At 42.5% G+C, this 23,423-nt stretch overlaps 1 protein-coding gene across 3 annotated transcripts; it reads right to left on the bottom strand.

Annotated features, from left to right (window-relative positions):
- Positions 1-1,384: 1,384 nt before the first annotated feature.
- CEP20 (centrosomal protein 20) lies at positions 1,385-22,466 on the bottom strand. Of its 3 annotated transcripts, XM_053556351.1 has the most exons (5): positions 22,384-22,466; positions 18,750-18,947; positions 16,759-16,843; positions 10,323-10,459; positions 1,385-4,198 (listed from the first exon to the last, which is right to left on the bottom strand). In XM_053556351.1, exons 1-5 carry the CDS (start codon positions 22,409-22,411, stop codon positions 4,122-4,124), a joined length of 525 nt encoding a protein of 174 aa, XP_053412326.1. In that variant the 5' UTR covers positions 22,412-22,466; the 3' UTR covers positions 1,385-4,121. The 3 variants fall into 3 exon arrangements, with proteins under 3 accessions (XP_053412326.1, XP_053412327.1, XP_053412328.1); XM_053556352.1 differs by lacking the exon at positions 18,750-18,947 and having other exon boundaries at positions 22,384-22,453; XM_053556353.1 differs by lacking the exon at positions 10,323-10,459 and having other exon boundaries at positions 22,384-22,435.
- Positions 22,467-23,423: the final 957 nt, after the last annotated feature.

The following is a 23,423-nucleotide window of genomic DNA, read 5'->3' as shown; positions in this document are numbered from 1 at the left end:
TGCTATGACATCACAGCTCACAGCAACCTCGAACTCCTGGCTCAAGTGAGCCTCCTGCCTCCGCCTCCCAAGTAGTTGGGACTACAGGCACCTGCCACAACACCTGGCTATTTTTTGGTTGTAGTTGTCATTGTTGTTTGGCAGGCCCAGGCCGGATTCGAACCCACCAGCTCAAGTGTTATGTGGCTGGAGCCTTAGCCACTTGAGCTACAGGCGTGGAGCCTAGATCTGTGCTTTTAATTCCCTGCTAGGACCGTTATCTTTATCTCTTTTCTTTCCCTGAGTTTAAGTGTCTCAACCCATACACCTTTATAAACTACTGTATTATAAATTGACACTGTGCATAAATCACAAATATAGAAATTTCTAGAGTAGATTTTCTCAACTTTTTGAGAACACAAAACCCTCCTTTTTGGATAATCCTAAAAATCTCATAGGGAGTATTTTTAAAACAATTTTGTTTAACAGAATAATGCATATAAAAGCTGTATGGACTACATGTGACAATTTTGTTTAACTTCCATTTTGATTTTATTATCAGTATCCCTCTTATCCAAGTACAAAAATGTAATACTAAATATGCTTTTGCAAACCACACATGGCCCTAGATTTTAACACTCTCAGTGCTTTTCAAACTTTTTAATCTCATGGCACACTTAAACCTATACTTCAACTTCCATGGCATACTTAAATCATATTGATCAAAAAAAAGAGTTAGGGTGGTACCTGTGGCTCAAAGGGGTAGGACGCTGGCCCCATGTGCCGGAGGTGGTGGGTTCAAACCCAGCCCTGGCCAAAAAAATGCAAAAAAAAAAAAAAGAAAACAACCAAAAAAGGAGTTAAAGAAAGAATATGCTGGGCGGCGCCTGTGGCTCAGTCGGTAAGGCGCCGGCCCCATATACCGAGGGTAGTGGGTTCAAACCCGGCCCCGGCCAAACTGCAACCAAAAAATAGCCGGGCGTTGTGGCAGGCGCCTGTAGTCCCAGCTACTTGGGAGGCTGAGGCAAGAGAATCGCTTAAGCCCAGGAGTTGGAGGTTGCTGTGAGCTGTGTGAGGCCACGGCACTCTACCAAGGGCCATAAAGTGAAACTCTGTCTCTACAAAAAAAAAAAAAAGAATATGCTTACTGTTCTTTGAACTTTTCAAAAACAATTTAATGATCTTTAAAAATGTTCACACGCACCATCTGAGAATCACTGCCATAGAGACGGACATCGCCAGTTCCCACCACTGCCACCCTATAATGATAACTGCTGATGCCAAGTGCACAGACCTCAGGAGAAGTTCCCTTCCCTCAACCCTTGCTCCAGTTTCTCTAGTCTTCTGTTTCTGGTGTTAGTCTTTTGATGACAGAACAGTGATATGAGCACCCTTTACACAAAAGTGAGTTGCTTAATTTTTTATTAAATGATACACTGAAAGTATAAAAGTTGCCTTGGCATAAACAGGTTACAGAATAATGCATATAAAAGCTGTATGGACTACATGTGACAATTTTGTTTAACTTCCATTTTGATTTTATTATCAGTATCCAAAATTACAAACTCTAGCATTTTTTCTTGATCTAGTCCTGTATGATTGCAATTCCTGAGGTAAACTTAGTGTCCACTGCCAACATCCTTGGATGTAAACCAAGCCCCCTGGGAGAATTCAGATATTTATATTCCCACATACAATATAATGGAATTCATAATTGTAATCAGGTATTTCAGATGTAAAATGGAAAATGGGTGTATCTTATAATACTTTTGCATCTATATCTATATATATAGATTTTTTTTTTTTTTGTTAGAGACAAGAGTCTCACTTTATCACCCTTGGTAGAGTGCCGTGGTATCACGCAACTCACAGCAACCTCCAACTCCTGCGCTTATGCGATTCTCTTGCCTCAGCCTCCCGAGTAGCTGGGACAACAGGCACCTGCCACAATGCCCGGCTATTTTTTTGGTTGCAATTTGGCCGAGGCGGGGTTTGAACCCGCCACCCTTGGTATATGGGGCTGGCACCCTACCCACTGAGCCACAGGCGCCGCCTGATACAGATTTTTTTTTAAGAGACAGAGTTTCACTTTGTTGCCCTCAGTAGAGTACCATGGTGTCACAGCTCACAGCAACCTCCAGCTCTTGGGCTTAGGTGATTCTCTTGCCTCAGCCTCCTGAGTAGCTGGGACCACAGGTGCCCACCACAATGCCCAGCTATTTTTTGTTACAGTTTGGCCGGGGCTGGATTTGAACCCAGCACCCTCGGTAGATGGGGCTGGCGTCCTACTCACTGAGCTACAGGCGCCACCTCTATGTATATATTTTTAACCCATCAACAGGGCCTCTCAAAATCTTTTGACTTGTAAGCATGGTAATTTCATCAATAATTTTCTGCATTTAGACAAAAATTATTAGTTAATCTGTAAGGAGTGAATACTGATTAGCATCACCAAATATAGAATAAAAAGTTTCAACAATTTGCAAAGACAGAATTAACACCATAAAGAGAATGGCAATTTTGCCAACTCCAGCCCTTATCACGGTTCCCTATGGAAATCAGTTAAACCAAGTGTTCTCAGTGTATAGTTGTCCATGAAAAGTTTTATTCCGGACATACCATGACTTTTGCCAATCAGGGCCTGTCTACTATAATAGTTGTTTTCAATGAAATGGGTCTGTACACTCTACATCATAAAAACTTCCTTAATAAATATAAAAGTAGCATTTTAGAGATAGCAGTGTAATAGTTCTTACTAGTTTTCTATTCCAAGAATAAAAACTGATGTTTAATAAGACTTTCCGAGGGCGGCACCTGTGGCTCAAGGGGTAGGGCGCCGGTCCCATATGCCGGAGGTGGCGAGTTCAAACCCTGCCCCGGCCAAAAACCAAAAAAAAAAAAAAAAAGCCGGGCCTGTGGCGAGCGCCTATAGTCCCAGTTACTTGGGAGGCAGAGGCAGGAGAATCGCCTGAGCCCAGGCATTGGAGGTTGCTGTGAGCTGTAATGCCACAGCACTCTACCCAGGGCAAAGCTTGAGGCTCTGTATCAAAAAAAAAGACTTTCCGAGCCCAATAATAGAGGGCTGACCCTTTCAAGGCTCATCTGTAACTACACAACTGAAAGGCACATAGAGGTTAAACAGTGCCACCTTTTAGAAGTCACTTTCTGGTATTTCTCCCAAAGCCTGTCTCTTCATGCTTATTTCATTCTTTATGTAATAAAATAAACTCTTTGTTTTACTTACAGAAAAATTAAAAGAATTACTTCCTCCTCTGCCTTTTAATTAAATCTTCCAGTAGGAGCCAAAATGGTCTAAGGAAAGAAAAATATCTACTTTGTTACCTAGTTTGAAAGTTCAACTTTAGACAGTACTTCAGATATTTAAACCTCGTAATAAATAGTTATCTAAAAAAGGTGCTTAAAAAAAAATCAAACTTTATAGGAATTATAATTTTTTTCTGATTCTAATGTTAAATGTTTTTCTTTAAAACTTGAATGAATTGGTGGGGCGCAGTGGCTGAAATCTATAATCCTAGCCCTGTGGGAGGCTAAGGCAGGTAGATAGCTTACACTCACAGATTCGAGACCAGCCTGAGCAAAAGCGAGACTAAAAATAGAAAAACTGAGGCAAGAGGATCGCTTGAGCCCAAGTTGGAGGTTGCTGTGAGCAATGACATCATGGCACTCTACCCAGGGCGACAGCTTGAGAGATTCTGTCTCAAAAAAAATAAATAAATAAAAATAAAAATCTTGAGTGAATTTTCTTACAAATCCACATAATTCCCAGCCGAAGAAAATGTAATTAATGTGCCATGTCAAAGAGCAGAGCATATGGTTATAGAGACCTATATAATTTTTAGAATGTACAAGGTACTAAGAGATCCTTTCATTTCTCATAAATGTAAGGACTTTTAAAATACTACCCCAAAACAATAAATACATTTTCTTTCAAGTCAAACCCAATAAGCTTGATGGCAGGTGGTTTTTATTCACAAATATGGTTAAACATGAGGGGCTAAATGTTTTGCAGAAACTCAGATTTCTACAAAGTACAAATAGTAGTGGTACATTTTGGTAATACCAAGATAATAAATAATTTAATACACACAATTTTAAGATAAAAGATAACCCAAATGGAAATATCATCTCTTTACTGCTTGAGACACATGATGATCTTCCACAGTAGTACTTTTTCCCTTCTCCATTCTTAGGTGATCATCTGAAAAGAACAAAAACAAAAGTTAATATTAATAGTAACCCAAGTTAATACAGGGAGATAGGCAGACAAATCTGCACACATTTTAGGATGTTATATTTTTAGTATTCTATGAGTTCTTAGATAGTTTAGAATATTAAACACTATCGAAGAAATTGGAAATGTTTAGTGCTACAGACTCACTCTTCACTATTTTTTTTTTTTTTTTTGTGTGGTTTTTGGCCAGGGCTGGGTTTGAACCCGCCACCTCTGGCATATGGGACCAGTGCCCTACTCCTTGAGCCACAGGCGCCGTCCACTCTTCACTATTCAAAAGTGTTTCTTGAGTTTAAGTGAGTGGAGTATTAGCTGAAGTAAGCTCATGCGTAAGCGGGTTACAAATCTCTCTCTTAAAAAAAAAAAAAATAGCTGGGCGTTGTGGCGGGCGCCTGTAGTCCCAGCTGCTCAGGAGGCTGAGGCAAGAGAATCGCGTAAGCCCAAGAGTTAGAGGTTGCTGTGAGCCGTGTGACGCCACGGCACTCTACCCGAAGGCGGTACAGTGAGACTCTGTCTCTACAAAAAAAAAAAAAAAAAAAAATCTCTCTCTTACATGTAAGGAATGAAATCTGCAAGAAAAGGACAAGGCGTTCAACCAGCATTTGGAGAGTTCCCAAAGCTCTTTAATTAAAACCCAACAAAAGAATCGTCCAGTAGAAATATTAATACTTCCCAGTAGCACCCTCTTGTGGCAAGGAAAAAACTGCCACAGTTTACATCTTCCTACCAAAACCACAGTTATTCAAGAAATTGTAGAAAACGTTCTTAGAGGGCGGCGCCTGTGGCTCAGTGAGCAGGGCGCCGGGCCCCATATACCGAGGGTGGCGGGTTCAAACCCAGCCCCCGCCAAACTGCAACAAAAAAAATAGCTGGGCATTGTGGCGGGCGCCTGTAGTCCCAGCTACTCGGGAGGCTGAGGCAGGAGAACCGCCTAAGCCCAGGAGTTGGAGGTTGCTGTGAGCTGTGTGACACCACGGCATTCTACCGAGGGCGATAAAGTGAGACTCTGTCTCTACAAAAAAAAAAAAAAAAAAGAAAACGTTCTTAGAGGCCAAAAACAAAACAATAAAGCTCCATGAGAGTTGAGAGGAGCACAGAGCACTGTGACTACCCACTATGCTCTGGTGATGGTAAAGGAGAGGCCCTACTCACTTCTGCTTAATTTCTTTTGTCACAGGGTAAAAGAGTAGAGGACAGAAATACTTCATATTACAAGAACCTAAAGAGACTTAAGATCTCAATGCAACAAAATGCAACGCAAAAACTAGATTCCTGACAAGGTATTAACCCTCCAAACATTTTTTTACAACCGACAAAGCAAAATCTTATGACAATTTTGATAACAGGGGAAAAAGAATAAAAGTTTAGGTAAGTTACTAGAAAAATACAATTATAGCACCAAAAATGCCTACTGGATTTTCCAGTTCTCAAAACAATTTGATTATATACACAGTTTATATTAGTCTTCAGCAGTTCATTGCCTTCAATACACTTTATAGATCTAGATAACAGATGGAACTCTCCCTCAATCTCAGGCAACATTGCAGGACAGAAAACAATTAACAATTTCCTTAGAACATGATTTTAGGTATTATAGGAAAGTTGTTTTTTTTTTAATTAAATCATAGCTGTATACATTAATACAATGTGCTGGTTTTATACACAATTTGAAAAATATCATCTGGGCTGGGTGCAGTGGCTCGCACGTGTAATCCTAGCACTCTGGGAGGCGGAGGCGGCTGGAATGCCTGAGCTCACAGGTTCAAGACAAGCCTGAACAACCATGAGACCCCATTTCTAAAAACAGCCGGGTGTTGTGGTGGGTGCCTATAGTCCCAGCTGCTTGGGAGGCTGAGGCAAGAGAATCGCTTGAGCCGAAGAGTTTGAGGTTGCTGTGAATGTCACTCCATGGCACTCTACCCAGGGCAACAGAGTGACACTGTCTCAAAAAAAAAAATGCCGCCTGTTATGCTTGAAAGATGTGCAAGAGAGTTGGCTGATAATTATTTCTATTATAAAAATTTGGTCTTTTATTTAAAGTAGAAATTTATTTATAGCAAAAAGTATTTTGCCTCTAAGAAACAACCACTTAGAGCAGCAGAACTAATAAATTTGCTGCCATTTCGAAGGTGAGCATGCCTAATTAAACCTCATTTTTCTGCAGTACTTTGAAAGTTTTGATGAGATAAATACTTTCACCTTGGAATATTTTGAACTTATTTTAAAATAAAAGCTAACTTAGTTTTAGTGTTTGATATTTCAGTTGGATGAGCTTATGTAGAAGATGCTGTGAATTGAAGAATACTTATTTTAATATCTTCATAATCTTTTCAATGCTGTCAAATAATAGTTACACAGACTTCAGATAATAATCTAGGGCTGAGAAAGTAAATGGGATGCTTAAGGGTATTAATAGAATATGATGCAATTTTGGTTGAAAATTCTTAAGTCATTTCATAAAGAGGTCACTGTTGTGGCAAGAAAAAAAAATTTTTTTTTTTTTAATCTTAAAAAGTCATTTTTTATTTTATTTTTTTGCAGTTTTTGGCCAGGGCTGGGCTTGAACCCACCACCTCCGGCATATGGGGCTGGCGCCCCACTCCTTTGAGCCACAGGCACTGCCCAGAAAATAAAAATTTTTTTTTTGCCAATTTGCTTCTCACCTGAGAAGAAATTTTGTTTTCTTTCTTTTTTTTTGTAGAGACAGAGTCTCACTGTACCGCCCTCGGTAGAGTGCCGTGGCGTCACACGGCTCACAGCAACCTCTAACTCTTGGGCTTACGCGATTCTCTTGCCTCAGCCTCCTGAGTAGCTGGGACTACAGGCGCCCACCACAATACCCGGCTATTTTTTTTTGTTGTTGCAGTTTGGCCGGGGCTGGGTTTGAACCCGCCACCCTCGGCATATGGGGCCGGCACCCTACTCACTGAGCCACAGGCGTTGCCTAAGAAGAAAATTTTTTTTTTTTTTTTTTGTAGAGACAGAGTCTCACTTTATGGCCCTCGGTAGAGTGCCATGGCATCACACAACTCACAGCAACCTCCAACTCCTGGGCTTAAGCGATTCTCTTGCCTCAGCCTCCCGAGTAGCTGGGACTACAGGAGCCCACCACAACGCCCGGCTGTTTTTTGGTTGCAGTTTGGCCAGGGCCGGGTTTGAACCCGCCACCCTCGGTATATGGGGCCGGGGCCTCACCGACTGAGCCACAGGCGCCGCCGGAGAAGAAAATTTTTGATGATCAAGAAAAGTAATTTGCAAAATCTTCATTCTTCCATTAACTCAACAGTCATCCTCATTTCTAAGCTTTCTAGCAAGATTTCCAAAGAATGGGCACACAAAGCTGCTTTTCTAACTTGAACTCGATTCTCTGATATCTCTGGCATTTTGTACAGAAAGGCATCTGCCTGCCTGTCTCTCTGTTTCTCTCTTTCTCCCTCCCTGTGGTAGACAGGTACCAATCTAACCTGTGACTTTCATCTCAGAAGAACAGAATTTGGTTAAGAAACTGTTACTTATAACTTTCTTACTAGCCATGAATATTAAGAAGACTGATTATGAAAATAGAAAAATTATTTTTCCTCAGTGTCTTGGAGTTGCTGTATTAATAAGTATTAACATGTACCATATCCACTGATGACAAGTGAACACACTGGTAAAGCCTGTCTGCGGGGGGAGTTAGACAACCCTTACTGTATTTGTAAATATGTATGTACTTTGAACCAGCAATTCTACTTTAGACATCCATACAAGAAAAATACTTATATGTATGGACAAAGACACATTACATTGCAATAACATAAAAGCAGAAAATTAAAAATGGTACATAAGAGTATAGTAAATGTGTTGTGCTTTAATAAAAAAATTATTTAAAAGACTGAATATAGTAATACTGCAGAACCCTACACAAACTTAAGACTGAGATCTACACCTGAAGCAAGAGAACTGCAGGATAATATGCCCAGTAACAGTGCACGGATATTTACATGCATGGAAATGAGTCCTGCAGGACATCCACCAAACTGCTAACAGAGGTAACTTCTATGGAAAGGGAAGGGAAGGAAACTGGGGAGTCAGAGAGAAGAAAGAAGGAAAGAAGTTAAAGGGAATTGTATATGAAAAATTTAGAGATTTACTACCGTACTTACACACTTAATGTTTTATTTTGCTTTTTAAATATTTGCCAAATAGGCACTCATGTCAGTTCCTTACCAATCCCTGAAAAGAGAATTTGGAAAACTTCTTCACAATCTTTAAATAGAAAAGTATACAGGAATAATAATCAGATGTGATTCTGCTAATAATTACCGCTACAGGCCTTAGATGAGTCACTTAACCTCTTGGTCTTGGAAAACTCTTACAGTTTTCTCAACTATTAAAAATAAGTAGATAGGGGTGGCGCCTGTGGCTCAGTCGGTAGGGCGCCGGCTCCATATACCGAGGGTGGTGGGTTCAAACCCAGCCCTGGCTGAACTGCAACCAAAAAATAGCCAGGCGTTGTGACAGGTGCCTGTAATCCCAGCTGCTCAGGAGGCTGAGGCAAGAGAATCGCTTAAACCCAGGAGTTGGAGGTTGCTGTGAGCTGTGTGATGCCAGGCACTCTACCGAGGGCCATAAAGTGAGACTCTGTCTCTACAAAAAAAAAAAAAAAAAAAAAAAGTACATGGGAATAATTTCTTTTTTCTTTTTTTTTTGTAGAGACAGAGTCTCACTGTACCACCCTCGGGTAGAGTGCCGTGGCGTCACACGGCTCACAGCAACCTCTAACGCTTGGGCTTATGCAATTCTCTTGCCTCAGCTTCCTGAGCAGCTGGGACTACAGGCGCCCGCCACAACGCCCAGCTATTTTTTTGTTGCAGTTTGGCCGGGGCTGGGTTTGAACCCGCCACCCTCGGCATATGGGGCCGGCGCCCTACTCACTGAGCCACAGGCGCCACCGGGAATAATTTCTTTTCCAATGTTCTACCCAGCTCAGAATTCTAAGCTATATAGAAGGATAACTCCTAGTGAAGTCTCAGAAATAACTTCGAAAAGAAGTTATCCTGGTTCACACATATTTCACTTTCAGACCTTAACAGACAGCAAATATCTAACACGGCCAATATTGTTTTAGTTAGGAAAACTAAAAACAACAGTTTGTATTTTAGGCATTTCCTAGAAGTTTATGTCAATATTCAAAATTTACATTTGTTCTGTAGCTGTCTGAGCCCTACCTACAACTCTCCTTGAAAATAAAGCAACTCTCTTCCAACAAGTAAAAACATTGAGCCATTCAATTCCAATGATCAAAATGAGCTCCTACTGCTGATGTACTGAAAACGACTGAATGCTCATTTAGAAAGTATTCTGAAAGTGGGCGGCGCCTGTGCAGTCGGTAAGGCACCCGCCCCATATACCGAGGGTGGCGGGTTCAAACCCGGCCCCGGCTGAACTGCAACAAAAAACACAGCCGGGCTTTGTGGCGGACGCCTGTAGTCCCAGCTACTTGGGAGGCTGAGGCAGGAGAATCGCTTAAACCCAGGAGCTGGAGGTTGCTGTGAGCTGTGTGAGGCCACGGCACTCTACCAAGGGCAATAAAGTGAGACTGTCTCTACAAAAAAAAAAAAAAGTATTCTGAAAGATATATGGGCTAGTCTCCTAAGTATCTGTTACTTGTAGATAACTACCATTCTATCATGAAAAGTGCAGAGAACACATATACCTGTGACTTCTCTATCTGTGTTCAGCAATTTTGCCTTTTATTTTTCAGTCATGGAGAGAAAAAAAAATGATCACTTGATAAAAAGCTACTTATTCAGTATGCTAAAAATCTAAACTGCTCCAAAGACTATAAATTTATGTGAAAATCATATTTTTCAATACTTCTGTATGAGAACTATATCTGAGAAGTCTAGCCAATAATACCCCTCACCCCGGCCCCACTGCTCCTTCCAAAAATCTTTGTTTTTTGGAATAATACAGGCTAACTATGTTAGATATGAACAGAACTCAATTATGACTTGACAGCTCAGGAAAAATCTCTCCAAAGGTAAAAATATATAGGAAGAAAATATACTTGCTGACCACTAAATGGTGAATCTCAGAAAACACATACCTATTTGCTTTCTTCTACTAAGTTGTCTACCAAGATTTGGGTTTGGAGGCTGAAGTGAAGGGCCTTTAAGAAATGTGTTCTGGATGCCATCCTTAGTTCCATGCAAGAAATGAGCTAAAATTCCATATAAAAGAGGTCTAGAGCAGGAAGAAAACAAACAAACAAAAAAATCAATTAAAGGTGCATAAGTAGGAAAAGCTTAAAACATTTATTCTTTAAAAGGTAACCTGTGGGCTCAACGCTTGTAGCTTAGTAGCTAGGGCACCGGCTACACACACTGGGGCTGGCAGGTTCAAACGCAGAACAGGTCTGCCAAACGACAACGACAACTACAACAAAAAAATAGCCGGGTGTGGGTAGCGCCTGTGGCTCAAAGGAGTAGGGCGCCAGCCCCATATACCGGAGGTGGTGGGTTCAAATCCAGCCCCGGCCAAAAACTGCAAAAAAAAAAAAAAAAATAGCCGGCATTGTGGTAGGCACCTGTAGTTTCAGCTACTTGGGAGGCTGAGGCAAGAGAATCACTTAAGCCCAAGAGTTTGAGGTTGCTGTGAGCTGTGACACCATTGTACTCCACCGAGGGTGACATAGTAAGACTCTGTCTCAAAAAAATAAATAAAGGTATCCTATGACACCAAAATGACCAATTAATTCACTAACCTTTAAAAAACTGCATGATGGCTGTGCAGTGGTTCATGTCTGTAAATCTTAACACTCTAGAAGGCCAAGGTGGGTGGATTGCCTCGAGCTCAGGAGTTGGGAAACCAGCATGAGCAAGACTGAGACCCTGTCTCCACTAAAAAACAAAAAAAACAAATAAACGGAAAAAAAAAATGGAAAAACTAGCCAGGTATCATGTTGGGTGCCTGCAGTTCCAGCTACTTGGGAGGCGGAGGCAAGAGAATCATTTGAATCCAAGAGTTTGAGGTTGCTGTGAGCTACAATGACAATATGGCACTCTACCCAGGGTGACAGAATGAGACTCTGCCTCAACAACAAAAAAACCTATGTGATTATTACTTAAGAGTATCATTTAATTTACATAACAATTTTAAAATGCAGAGAAAACATGTTAACAACTAAACATGTTTTAACATCTTTTTTTTTTATTCTGAGACAGAGTCTTACTTTGTTACCCTCTGTCAAGTGCTGTAATGTCATAGCTCATGGCAACCTTAAACTTTTGAGCTAAGCAATCCTCTTGCCTCAGCCTCCCAAGTAGCTGGGGCTATAGGCGTCTGGCATGACGTCCAGCCAATTTTTCTATTTTTAGAGACAGGGTCTCAATCTTGCTCAGGCTGGCCTCTAACTCTTGAGCTCAAGCAATCCACCACCTCAGCCTCCCAGAGTGCCATGATTATAGGTGCGAGCCATGCTCCCAGCCACATGTTAACAACTACCATCTATACTGAAATACAATTCTTTTCAATCCAGAAGAATTCACCTTTTAAACTCCAGTATAATATTTCCCAATACCTAACACTGTCTGATAAACATGTCTGCTGAATGAATAAATCCCTGCCTAGAGAAGCCTTATGTCCTAAGAACCAGACTGCCTGTGTCCAAATCCTGGCTTTGTTACTTGCCAGCTGTAGGACCTTGGGTCAGGGACAGTTTATTTTCAGATGTCCCTGACTTTCCCCACTCCCCACACTCACTGGTTTAGGACTGTTAATCTCTCCAGTCTCACTCTATTGTCCAGGATAGAGAGAAGTGGTATCATCACAGCTCACAGCAACTGCAAATTCCAGGGCTCAAGCAATCTTCATGCCTTGGCCTTCCCAGTAAACTGAACTACAGGCTCTTACCACCAAGTCCAGATAAGTTTTTCTATTTTTTGGTAGGGACAGGGTTTTACCCTTGCTCAGGCTGGTCTTGAACTCCTGAGCTCAAGGTCCTGCCTTGGCCTCCCAGAGTACTAGGATTACAGGTGTGAGCCACTGTCCCTAACCCAAGATGATTTTTAAATGTTTAAAATTATACTTTTTAAATTCTGGGCATGTTGGCTTACATCTCTACAAAGACCATTTTTTTTTTTTTTTTTGAAACAGAGTCTCACTATGTTGCCCTGAGTAGAGTGCTATGGTGTCACAGCTCACAGCAACCTCAAACTCTTGGGCTTAAGTGATTCTCTTGCCTTAGCCTCTCAAGTAGCTGGGACTACAGGCGCCCCTCACAATGCCTGGCTATTTTTTTTTTTTTGTAATTTGTCATTATTGTTTGGCCGGCCCAGGCCGGGTTCAAACCGCCAGCCCTGGTGCACATGGCCAGCGCCATAACTGCTGAGCTATAGGCACAGAGCGCAAAAGAAATTTTTTTAATTTACTGGGAGGCCAAGACAGGAGGATTGATCACTTGAGCCCAGGAGTTTGAGGTTATGAGCTATGATTGTGCCTTCAAGTCTGGATGACAGAATAAGACTCAGCTTCTTAAAAAAAAAAATTGGGCGGCGCCTGTGGCTCAGTGGGTAAGGCGCCGGCCCCATATACCGAGGGTGGCAGGTTCAAACCCGGCCCCGGCTGAACTGCAAACCAAAAAATAGCTGGGCGTTGTGGCGGGCACCTGTAGTCCCAGCTACTCAGGAGGCGGAGGCAAGAGAATCACTTCAGCCCAGGAGTTGAAGGTTGCTGTGAGCTGTGTGATGCCATGGCACTCTACCGAGGGCGATAAAGTGAGACTCTGTCTCTACAAAAAAAAAAAAAAATTAACATATAATAAAATGTACTTAAGATTTTAAAATGTTAAGATATTGTTAAAATGTTATTAGAAAAATATATAACTACTTAGCCAGGCATTGTGGTGGGGGCCTATAGTCCCAGCTACTAGGGAGGCTAAGGCAGGAAAATCTCTTAAGCCGAAGAGTTTGAAGTTGCTGTGAGCTATGACACCACAGCACTTTATGGAAGGCGACATAGTAATACTCTGTCTCAAAAAAAAAAAGAAAAATATATAACTGCTACATTTAACCTGCAATTTCATGGATATTAAGGTTTTTAAAAATAAGTTTAGAAAAGATAATTTTTGTAAAAAGTAAAGCTTTACAATATCTTAAGTATAATTCTGAAACACAAAACCCCAGAAAACTGAAATTTTCTTCATAAATTTGGCATGAACTCATTTGGTGGCATGACTATTACAGATTTTGCTTTACTTTGTATGATAATTCTTAAGTTTCACTGAAAAATATTAATGAGATTATCAAATGCCACTTTATACCCTCATGGCACATACAGATATTATTTGGTATATGCATATTACTTTTTAAAGTCTGAAAACTTGGATTTTCAAAACACAACTGGTCTCAGGGTCGTTTAGATACAGCACTGCAGATTTCTTTTTTCTTTTCCTTTTTTTTTGAGACAGCGTCTCACCATGTCACCCTCAGTGAAGTGCCATCACAGCTCACAGCAACCTTAAACTCTTAGGCTTAAGCTATTCTCTTGCCTCAGCCTCCCAAGTAGCTGAGACTATAGGCACTCACCACAATGCCCAGCTATTTCTTTGTTGCAGCTGTCATTTTTTTTTTTTTTTTTGTAGAGACAGAGTCTCACTTTATGGTCCTCGGTAGAGTGCCGTGGCATCCCACAGCTCACAGCAACCTCCAACTCCTGGGCTTAAGCGATTCTCTTCCCTCAGCCTCCCGAGTAGCTGGGAATACAGGCGCCCGCCACAACGCCCGGCTATTTTTTGGTTGCAGTTTGGCCGGGGCCGGTTTTGAACCCGCCACCCTCGGTATATGGGGCCGGCGCCCTACCCACTGAGCCACAGGTGCCGCCCGCAGCTGTCATTGTTGTTTAGGTGGTCCAGGCTGGGTTCGAACCCACCAGCGTCGGTGTATGTGGCCAGTGCTATAACCACTGTGCTACAAGTGCCAAGCCAGCACTGCAGATTTCTATAAGTAAATAATATGACCAGTACAGCAAACTTTGTGAATGCAGAATCACTGAAGTTTGAGACACAAGGACTTAAAGAAGTCACCTAGCTTTTTGGAAATAAAGCTGTTCACCAACCTACTTCTTAATATTATCATCTGCAAGACATGTCTCAAAAGCTACCAAGAAGCCAAAAGGAGGCCAGGTGTGATGGCTCATGCCTATAATCCTAGCACTCTGGGAGGCCAAGGTGGGTGGATTGCCTGAGTTCACAGGCTCAAGACCAGCCTGAAGCAGAGCAAGATCTGTCTCTAAAAATAGCCGGGCATTGTGGCGAGTGCCTGTAGTCCCAGCTACTAGAGAAGCTGAGGCAAGAGAATGGCTTGAGCCCAAGAGTTTGAGGTTGCTGTGAGCTATGATGCCACAGCACTCTTACCAAGGGCAATAAAGTGAGATTCTGTCTCCAAAAAACAAACCAAAGAAACAAAAAAACAAAATAAAGTGGGATGGAGTAGGCAGGCAAGAGGAGGACAAAACATGGGGAGTGCCCCCAATTTTAAGGAACTCTAATGGAGTCATTGAAGAAACCGAGACCACCATTAGGGACATAGGAAGCCTAGGACAATAAAGGGTCATAAGAAACAAAGACAAAAGTGTTTTAAGGAAGAATAGTAAATATATATATATATTTTTTTTGCAGTTTTTGGCCAGGGCTGGGTTTGAACCCGCCACCTCCGGCATATGGGGCTGGCGCCCTACCCCTTTGAGCCACAGGCACCACCCAGAATAGTAAATATTACAAAATGCTACAGAAATGCAAGTAAAACTGAACTTCTCAAATTGGAAATACACATATTGGTATACGTATATGTGTGTGTGTGTTGTGCACACAACACACACACACATATACCTACTCTTGGTGCTGGAGCCCAAGAGTGACAGGAACTTGGCATAAAATGTATGATAAAGGTGGCATGTGATCCTGGAACATTAATTTTACACAAAGATTTGTGGAAGAGTTATGTTTAATTGTCATGTCACTTAAAACACTGTATGGTAATACAATACTATTTTACCATGAAGTAAAATGAAAAAAATTTAATGAATTTTAGAATGAGAAAACAAAGACATTTCTAGCTAGAGAAAGGCTACTTTGGGGCGGCGCCTGTGGCTCAGTCGGTAAGGCACAGGCCCCATATACCGAGGGTGGCGGATTCATACTTGGCCCCGGCTGAACTGCAACCAAAAAACACCTGGGCGTTGTGGCGGGCGCCTGTAGTCCCAGCTACTCGGGAGGCTGAGGCAAGAGAATCCCTTAAGCCCAGGAGTTGGAGGTTGCTGTGAGCTGTGTGAGGCCACGGCACTCTACCAAGGGCCATAAAGTGAGACTGTCTCTACAAAAAAAAAAAAGAAAGCCTACTTTGAACCATGTTATCAGGCCTCGTAAGTACAATTTTTTGTTGTTGTTGCTAGTCAGGGACCTTCTGGAAAACGTTTAATAAACACTGAGGTAGGAAAGGAAGAAACTACTAGAAAATGGTCATTCTCCTTTTCAATAGCATAGTTTCAATTTAAATGGTAAGAAGAGAATGTAAGATTCAGGGAGGCTAAAGGAGAGGGTAATAGCAAAATGAATGCAGAGGTTGATTCAGAAATGTTTCATAGCAAAAAGTATGTCAAGCAATAGCTGGGGGTTGGGATTTAATGAGATTTTTTTTAGGAGAGGAGAGACCTGAGTAGAGTCTTTAGCTGAAGAGCAGAAAGCAATGGAAGAGTTAAATATGAAGAAGAAAACAAATGATAGGGGTGGCACCTGGGGCTCAAGGGGTAGGGCGCCGGTCCCATATGCCAGAGGTGGCGGGTTCAAACCCAGCCCCGGCCAAAAACCAAAAAAAAAAGAAAAAGAAAACAAATGATGGAACAAAGCCTCAGAAGGAAAAAAGAAATGGATCAAGAAGCCAAAAGAATTACCCTTAGAAAGAAGTACAGATGGGCGGTGCCTGTGGCTCAAGGAGTAGGGCACCGGTCCCATATGCCGGAGGTGGTGGGTTCAAACCCAGCCCCGGCCAAGAAAAAGAAAGAAGTACAGATACTTTTTTTTTTTTTTGTAGAGACAGAGTCTCACTTTATGGCCCTCGGTAGAGAGCCGTGGCCTCACACAGCTCACAGCAACCTCCAACTCCTGGGCTTAAGCGATTCTCTTGCCTCAGCCTCCTGAGTAGCTGGGACTACAGGCGCCCGCCACAACGCCCGGCTATTTTTTGGTTGCAGTTTGGCCGGGGCGGGGCTTGAACCCGCCACCCTCGGTATATGGGGCCGGCGCCCTACCGACTGAGCCACAGGCGCCGCCCGAGAAGTACAGATACTTAAGTCACTCCCAAGCCACAGGAATTTCAGTCCAGCAGAGACCTTATCTGACTTATTCCCTGCTGCATATCTTGGATTTAGTACAATGCTTGACAGATGGGAATAAATACCTGCTAAATTAAATTGAAATAAAACCACAACTTTGTAATTATGACTCTAATACAACAATATCTGAAAATATTTTTTTTTTAATTTCTTACATTGTATTATCCTTTGATTCTTCAAATGCATTTAGTTCACGAATGAGAAATTGTCTGTCCAATGGAACTACAGGTTGACCAGATTCTGGGGGCAAAAAAATTCATAGGAACAGAGTCGATTAAAGCAAATATGATTTTAATAAGAATCACACTTAACCAGGTATACACATTGTTCAGATTTTGAAAAAACGATGACAGTACATATAAATAAATTTCTCTTTAACCACTCAACCATTCCAAAACCATTTCTTTTCTTTTTATCACTAAGGTGTTTAGAGTTTATCTGCCTAGTTCTTTCTAAATACTGTGCTTTTACATATATTTGTATATATCCCCAACCAATATTTTAAGGTTTTATCTCCATTTTCTATTCTTTTTTTTTTTTTGTAGAGACAAGAGTCCCACTGTACTGCCCTCGGGTAGAGTGCCGTGGCGTCACACGGCTCACAGCAACCTCTAACTCTTGGGCTTACACGATTCTCTTGCCTCAGCCTCCCAAGCAGCTGGGACTACAGGCGCCCGCCACAACGCCCGGCTATTTTTTGTTGCAGTTTGGCCGGGGCTGGTTTGAACCCGCCACCCTCGGCATATGGGGCTGGCGCCCTACTCACTGAGCCACAGGCGCCACCCTCCATTTCCTATGTTTAATTATATTTTGAAAGCATAAACATGGAAAAAACTAGCAGTAAATAGGATAAAATATCAACAATTATTTATTGTCAGTATCAGGAATTATGGCTCACGCCTGTAACCCTAGCACTCTGAGAGGCCACGGCAGTTGGATTGCCTGAGCTCACAAGTTCGAGACCAGCCTGAGCCAGAGAGAGACCCCTCCCACCTCTCTTACCCCCTAAAGCCCCCATCTCTAAAAATAGCCAGGCACTGTGGCAGGTGCCTGTAGTCCCAGCTACTTGGGAGTCTGAAGCAAGAGAATTGCTTAAACCCAAGAGTTTGAGGTTGCTGTGAGCTGTGATGCCATGGCACTCTACGGAAGGTGACAAAGTGAGACTGTCTTAAAAAAAAAATAAAAAAAAGGAATTATATAGCTGAGCGTTGTGGCAGGCACCTGTAGTCCCAGCTACCTGGGAGGCTGAAGCAAGAGAACCACCTAAGCCTAGGAGTTGGAGGTTGCTGTGAGCTGTGACGCCATAGCACGCTACAGAGGGTGATAAGGTGAGACTCTGTCTCTACAAAAAAAAGAAAAAAGGAATTCGGCGGCGCCTGTGGCTCAGTGAGTAGGGCACTGGCCCCATATGCTGAGGGTGGCAGGTTCAAACCCAGCCCCGGCCAAACTGCAACAAAAAATAGCCGGGCGTAGTCCCAGCTGCTTGGGAGGCTGAGGCAAGAGAATCGCGTAAGCCAAAGTGTTAGAGGTTGCTGTGAGCCATGTGACCTCATGGCACTGTACCCGAGGGCGGTACAGTGAGACTCTGTATCTACGAAAAAAAAAAAAAAAAGGAATTATAGATGATTTTTCAGGTATATGCCCAGTTTAAGTACTTATTTATTTTCCCCTACACTATAATAGGCCTCATGATAATTTAAGCTACAGAAAAAGCCCATTTGATTTTTTTTTTTTATTTTTTTTTTTATTTTTTATTTTTTTGTAGAGACAGAGTCTCACTTTATGGCCCTCGGTAGAGTGCCGTGGCCTCACACAGCTCACAGCAACCTCCAACTCCTGGGCCTAAGTGATTCTCTTGCCTCAGCCTCCCGAGCAGCTGGGACTACAGGCGCCCGCCACAACGCCCGGCTATTTTTTGGTTGCAGTTTGGCCGGGGCCGGGTTTGAACCCGCCACCCTCGGTATATGGGGCCGGCGCCCTACCGACTGAGCCACAGGCGCCGCCCAGCCCATTTGATTTTTATGTCCCAGTCACCCAGATAACACTATACGGTAATAGAAATAAGTTTCCAGGCTAAATTCTTCCTGAGGATCGTGAGAAGGGTAGAAGCAGATACTGTCTTAGGCGATGAACAATAACCACTTACCTGCCATGAGGACAGATGCTGTATACTTATATTTGTTGAATTCCAAATAGTCCCGAATTAATTCATTAATTAGAAGGTTTTCATGAGACAATGATGGTCGGGGTTCACGGTCATCATCTAGGGCACTGAAAACTTCAGCTCGGATCCTTGCTTTTAAATGCCCTAATACTCCCTTTTTTTCCAAGGTGTCCTTTAAAACTGTTTGATATAAAATATTAATCCTTAAATTACAGAGTAAATTTTGTCATTCTTAGACATACTCTGAAAAAAATGCTTAAAAGGTAAATGTTACAGGCCAGGCGCGGTGGCTCAGGGAGCCACCTCTGGGAGGCTGAGGTGGGTGGATTGCTTGAGCTCATGAGTTCAAGACCAGCCTGAGCAAAAGCGTGACCTGGTCTCTAATAAAAATAGAAAAACTGAGGCAAGAGGATCACTGGAGCCCAAGAGTTGGAGGTTGCTGTTAGCTACGATGCTACAGCACTCTACCCCAGGGCAACAGCTTGAGACTCTGTCTCAAAAAAAGTAAATGGTACAATAGCAGCTCTCAATCTAAAAATGTAACAAACTGAACAATTAAACAAACTACCACTAGCCATGTTTGTAATAAAAAAATTCCCAAATTGCAATGATTTACTCTTAATATATTTAAGCATATTCAAGTTTATCCTTACAACATCATCACTGCCAGGGCATGTAGTACATAATCTTTAGTGTATTGTGTTCGCTCACTGGAACCTGAACTTACCTTCTCATCCCCCCAGTCTCCCATATACAGTATTTTCAAGAGTTTTTGCCATTGCAGGCAAGTTGTGTGTGTCACTAACAACATCTGGTCTAGAAAGATAATTTAACTACATTCCATGAAAGGAGTATGTCTTGTTTTTTTTTTTTTGTATAACAACCTTTGATATCTAGAACTCTTATAGAATGACCCATTCTGAATGAAAAGGTTATTTTGATTTTTTGTTTTTATAAAGACAATTGTAAGTCTTTAAACTTAATTTAAACTTTAAACAGTAGAATTTTGAAATTTTAAGCCTTATCAGAAACCTAACACGACTATGTCTTTGCCATCTTAAGGAGTCAGGCATGTACATGTTGATTGCGACCTAACTTCTTAACTAGCCAGGGTCACCAAGATATAGATCAGTAGCTGCAATAATGGGGTTAGGTATAAACACTCAGTATAGATAATGAGGACCTTGGGACTGAAGTGGCACCATCTCTTGTAGTTGGTCTGGAACTTTCTTTTTAAAAATATTCCCTACTGGCGGGGCTGCACCTGTGGCTCAGTCGGTAAGGCGCCGGCCCCATATACTGAGGGTGGCGGGTTCAAACCCGGCCCCGGCCAAACTGCAACCAAAAAATAGCCAGGCGTTGTGGCGGGCGCCTGTAGTCCCAGCTACTCGGGAGGCTGAGGCAAGAGAATCGCTTAAGCCCAGGAGTTGGAGGTTGCTGTGAGCTGTGTGAGGCCACGGCACTCTACCGAGGGCCATAAAGTGAGACTCTGTCTCTACAAAAAAAAAAAAAAAAAAAAATCCCTACTAGCTAACTGACAAATCAGAGCATCAACAGCCTCATCCACAAAGCCTAGAACATAACAGCTCAATGTTACCTGAGAGTATTATAAGACAATGCTACATACTACTGGTGAAATAAATGTAGTTTAATACTGTACAACACCCAACCAAAGGCACCAGATAAGTACACCACAATAATGAAAATTCATAAAAGGAGCTCAGAATGCTAATACACGTAGGTATGGACATAAATTTTTCTTAAGCTATAATAAATAACAACAACAACAAAAATCCTGGCTCATGATATTAAAGAAAGAAAATCTTTACTAGACTTTTTACCTTTTTCTTCTTAGTTTTATATATCATCCCCCTCAACCTTTTTGCAGACATGTTAAGTGCAGTTATCACCCAACCAGATTTTGTAATAGGCCCATAAAAAAGGCTTTGTAACAGCCTCCTCACACTCTTAGGGTTATAACTGAATCCCTGTTCTCTAATTCCATCTTTGGAAATTCTATGGAGAATTTTTTTTCACTGACAAGGATCCTGTCCCAATTACTCTGTATTATACACTGTACCATACACAAACTAAGCAGAAAAAATTAGAATTAATGACACTGGAATTAGGAAACCTAGTATTCATCCCCTTCAGTGGTGAATCACCCATGCACCTCAGTTGCTTTCTCCAAAATAATGAGTTCTATCTCTCAGAAACAGAACCAAGTGAGGTGGGAAAATGTGATTGCATACAAAAGGTAAAAGCCCACAAAATATAAGATAATTAGCTTACAAACAAGTTTTCATTGAGGTTCTCTTGGACACAGAGCACACTCAGAATTGGGAAATATAGGATATCAGTATGAAGGCCCCCCCCAAAGTCTGTGTAGGACCCCATAATCCCCATAATTTTCTGGGGTTCCATATCATTGTACCCTTTCCTTTATTGTGCTTAGACATTGGACCATAAAAAATTTCTTCAGAGGTCTTAACCTGGCTTATATCTCACAGAATCTTTAGACCCTCTAAAATTATATGCATTATTACATGTGAAGTGCGTATTGCCCTGATGAAAGAGTCCATAGGTTCATATAAAGTCTGTTCTTGTGGACAAAGGTATGCCTATTTTATGACAGTTCACCAGTTCAGTGTCCCAAATACAAATTTATACCAATGGTTACTGAATCATATTCTCAAAGAGAGTTAATTGCCTCCCTTACAAATCTCTAAGAATTACTGGTTTAAACCTTCAGTTTCCAGAAACTTGGAGCTGGTTTTATATAGTGGGCATCAATATCGTTCAGTCATCAAGACTTGGTGCTCCAGTACATCATATCCAGGTTCCCACACTCTGCCTCTTTCTACCTAAATTACTTTGGGAGAGCTATTATACCACTCAGCACCTCAGTTTCCCAATCTGTGAAATGGGCATGGGGTTGTTACGTGGAATCAATTAAACAAAATAAGGGCTGAGTAGGGCCTGACACATAAAGGCTCAATCACCGATAATTATAATTACTGGTACTAGTTGGACATCTACTTCAAAGTCAATGGTGCACAAATGTTATTAATGATTTGCATACAACCACCTCTGAGGAATTTTTTTCCGAAAACGACAAGAGAACGGCCAGGCCAGGCAATCTTCTGCCTCTAGTTTCTCCCGATGAAAAGGCAGAACCTACTTCTGGGACTGTTGTAAGGATTCAACGCGGTATCTAAGAAAATCACTTAGGATTGTGCCTAGCAACAACAAAGGCTGTGGGTAAGGTCATCGTCAGCCCGGAGTGCAAGGCCTGCCCCCCGCCCCCGTGGGCTCCAGAAATACGTGCCAGAGGCCCAAGGTGTAGCCCTGTAGACCTCTCAGGTGCCTGCAGATTCGGCGACTCCTCCTCTATCCCAAAACCTGTTTAAAACTGCCCCTGAGCAAGCTCCTCTTTCTCCGAGCCCCCGAGCAGAGATCGCCGCACCAGCCGGGCGCTGCCCGCAGCCCCTCAAACCGCAGAGCGACTCCCGGAAATACAGGCCCTTATGTACTGTGCGCTGTCCTCCCGTTACCTCCTTTGCGCAGGGTGAAGACCCGATGCTTCCCACTTGGCAAGACCCCTGCTTGCACTCACCGGCCTTCAACTCGGTGACAGTCGCCATTTTTCAATGGCCGCCAGCGGCGCGCTTCAGCTCTGCGCATGCGTAGCTCCGCCCCCTCAGCGGCTTGGTGTGTGGCCAATAGGCGCACAGCTCTTGCCTCGCCCGGTCCCGCCTCTCTGTTTCCGCTCTTCGCGGTTGGATGGGTGGAGAACGACCACATGAGACTCCACCAATCTGTGAGCGCTCTGGGCCGGCCCTGATGAGAGGGAGGGGAGGGTGAGCGTGAGGCAGTACCGAACCTTTACCTACCGGCGATTTAGAACTTCTTCTTTAACCTGCTGAGCTTTTCATCATCTGCTAGCTGCTTATCTCTGCGGCCTCAAGTACGGACTGGTAATAGTTACTACGTATTAAGCCTGCGGTTCTCAAACTTGAGCATGCAACAGTGTCACCGAGAGGATTTAAGATCGATTGCTGATGTTGCTGGTGTAGGGATCATACCTAGAGAACCACTCTATTAAGTAAGCACTGTGCCAAATCCTTTACACACCTTAGCTCGCAGATTTCCCTATGATTATGACCATTTTACAGAGGAGAAAATAGTCTTTAGTAGCTGAAGAGACATAACGAAGATCCACCAGCAAATAGTGGAGATGAGATTTTAATCCAGACCCTCTTGCTCTTCAAAGCCTGTTCGCTTCCACTGGTGCGTAAACTTGGCAGTGCACATAAGGAATCCAAAAGGAAAAAGGAACATGAGAATGATACACCCAAAACTGATTATAAGGTTGCATGATTCCAGTAGTTTTGCCAGGAAGATCAAAAGACTTGGTTGAATAGGCATCTTGGGCTCCATGGTGGCTCATGCATTAATCCCAGCACTTTGGGACCCCAAGGGCGAGGATCCTTTGAGCCCAATAGTTTGAGACTAGCGTAGGCAACATAGCAAAACCCTATCCCTACCAAAAAAAAAAAAAAATTAGGAGAAGAAAGAAAGACATCTGGACCTAGATTCTGGAACAGTGCTCTTTAAACTGCTGGTCAGGGCGGCGCCTGTGGCTCAGTGAGCAGG

This window comes from Nycticebus coucang, chromosome 12 (genome assembly GCF_027406575.1).
Source record: "Nycticebus coucang isolate mNycCou1 chromosome 12, mNycCou1.pri, whole genome shotgun sequence".
Taxonomy (NCBI): domain Eukaryota; kingdom Metazoa; phylum Chordata; class Mammalia; order Primates; family Lorisidae; genus Nycticebus; species Nycticebus coucang.
The sequence above is the reverse complement of the archived record's forward strand: the minus strand, read 5'-3'. Positions and strand labels throughout refer to the sequence as shown.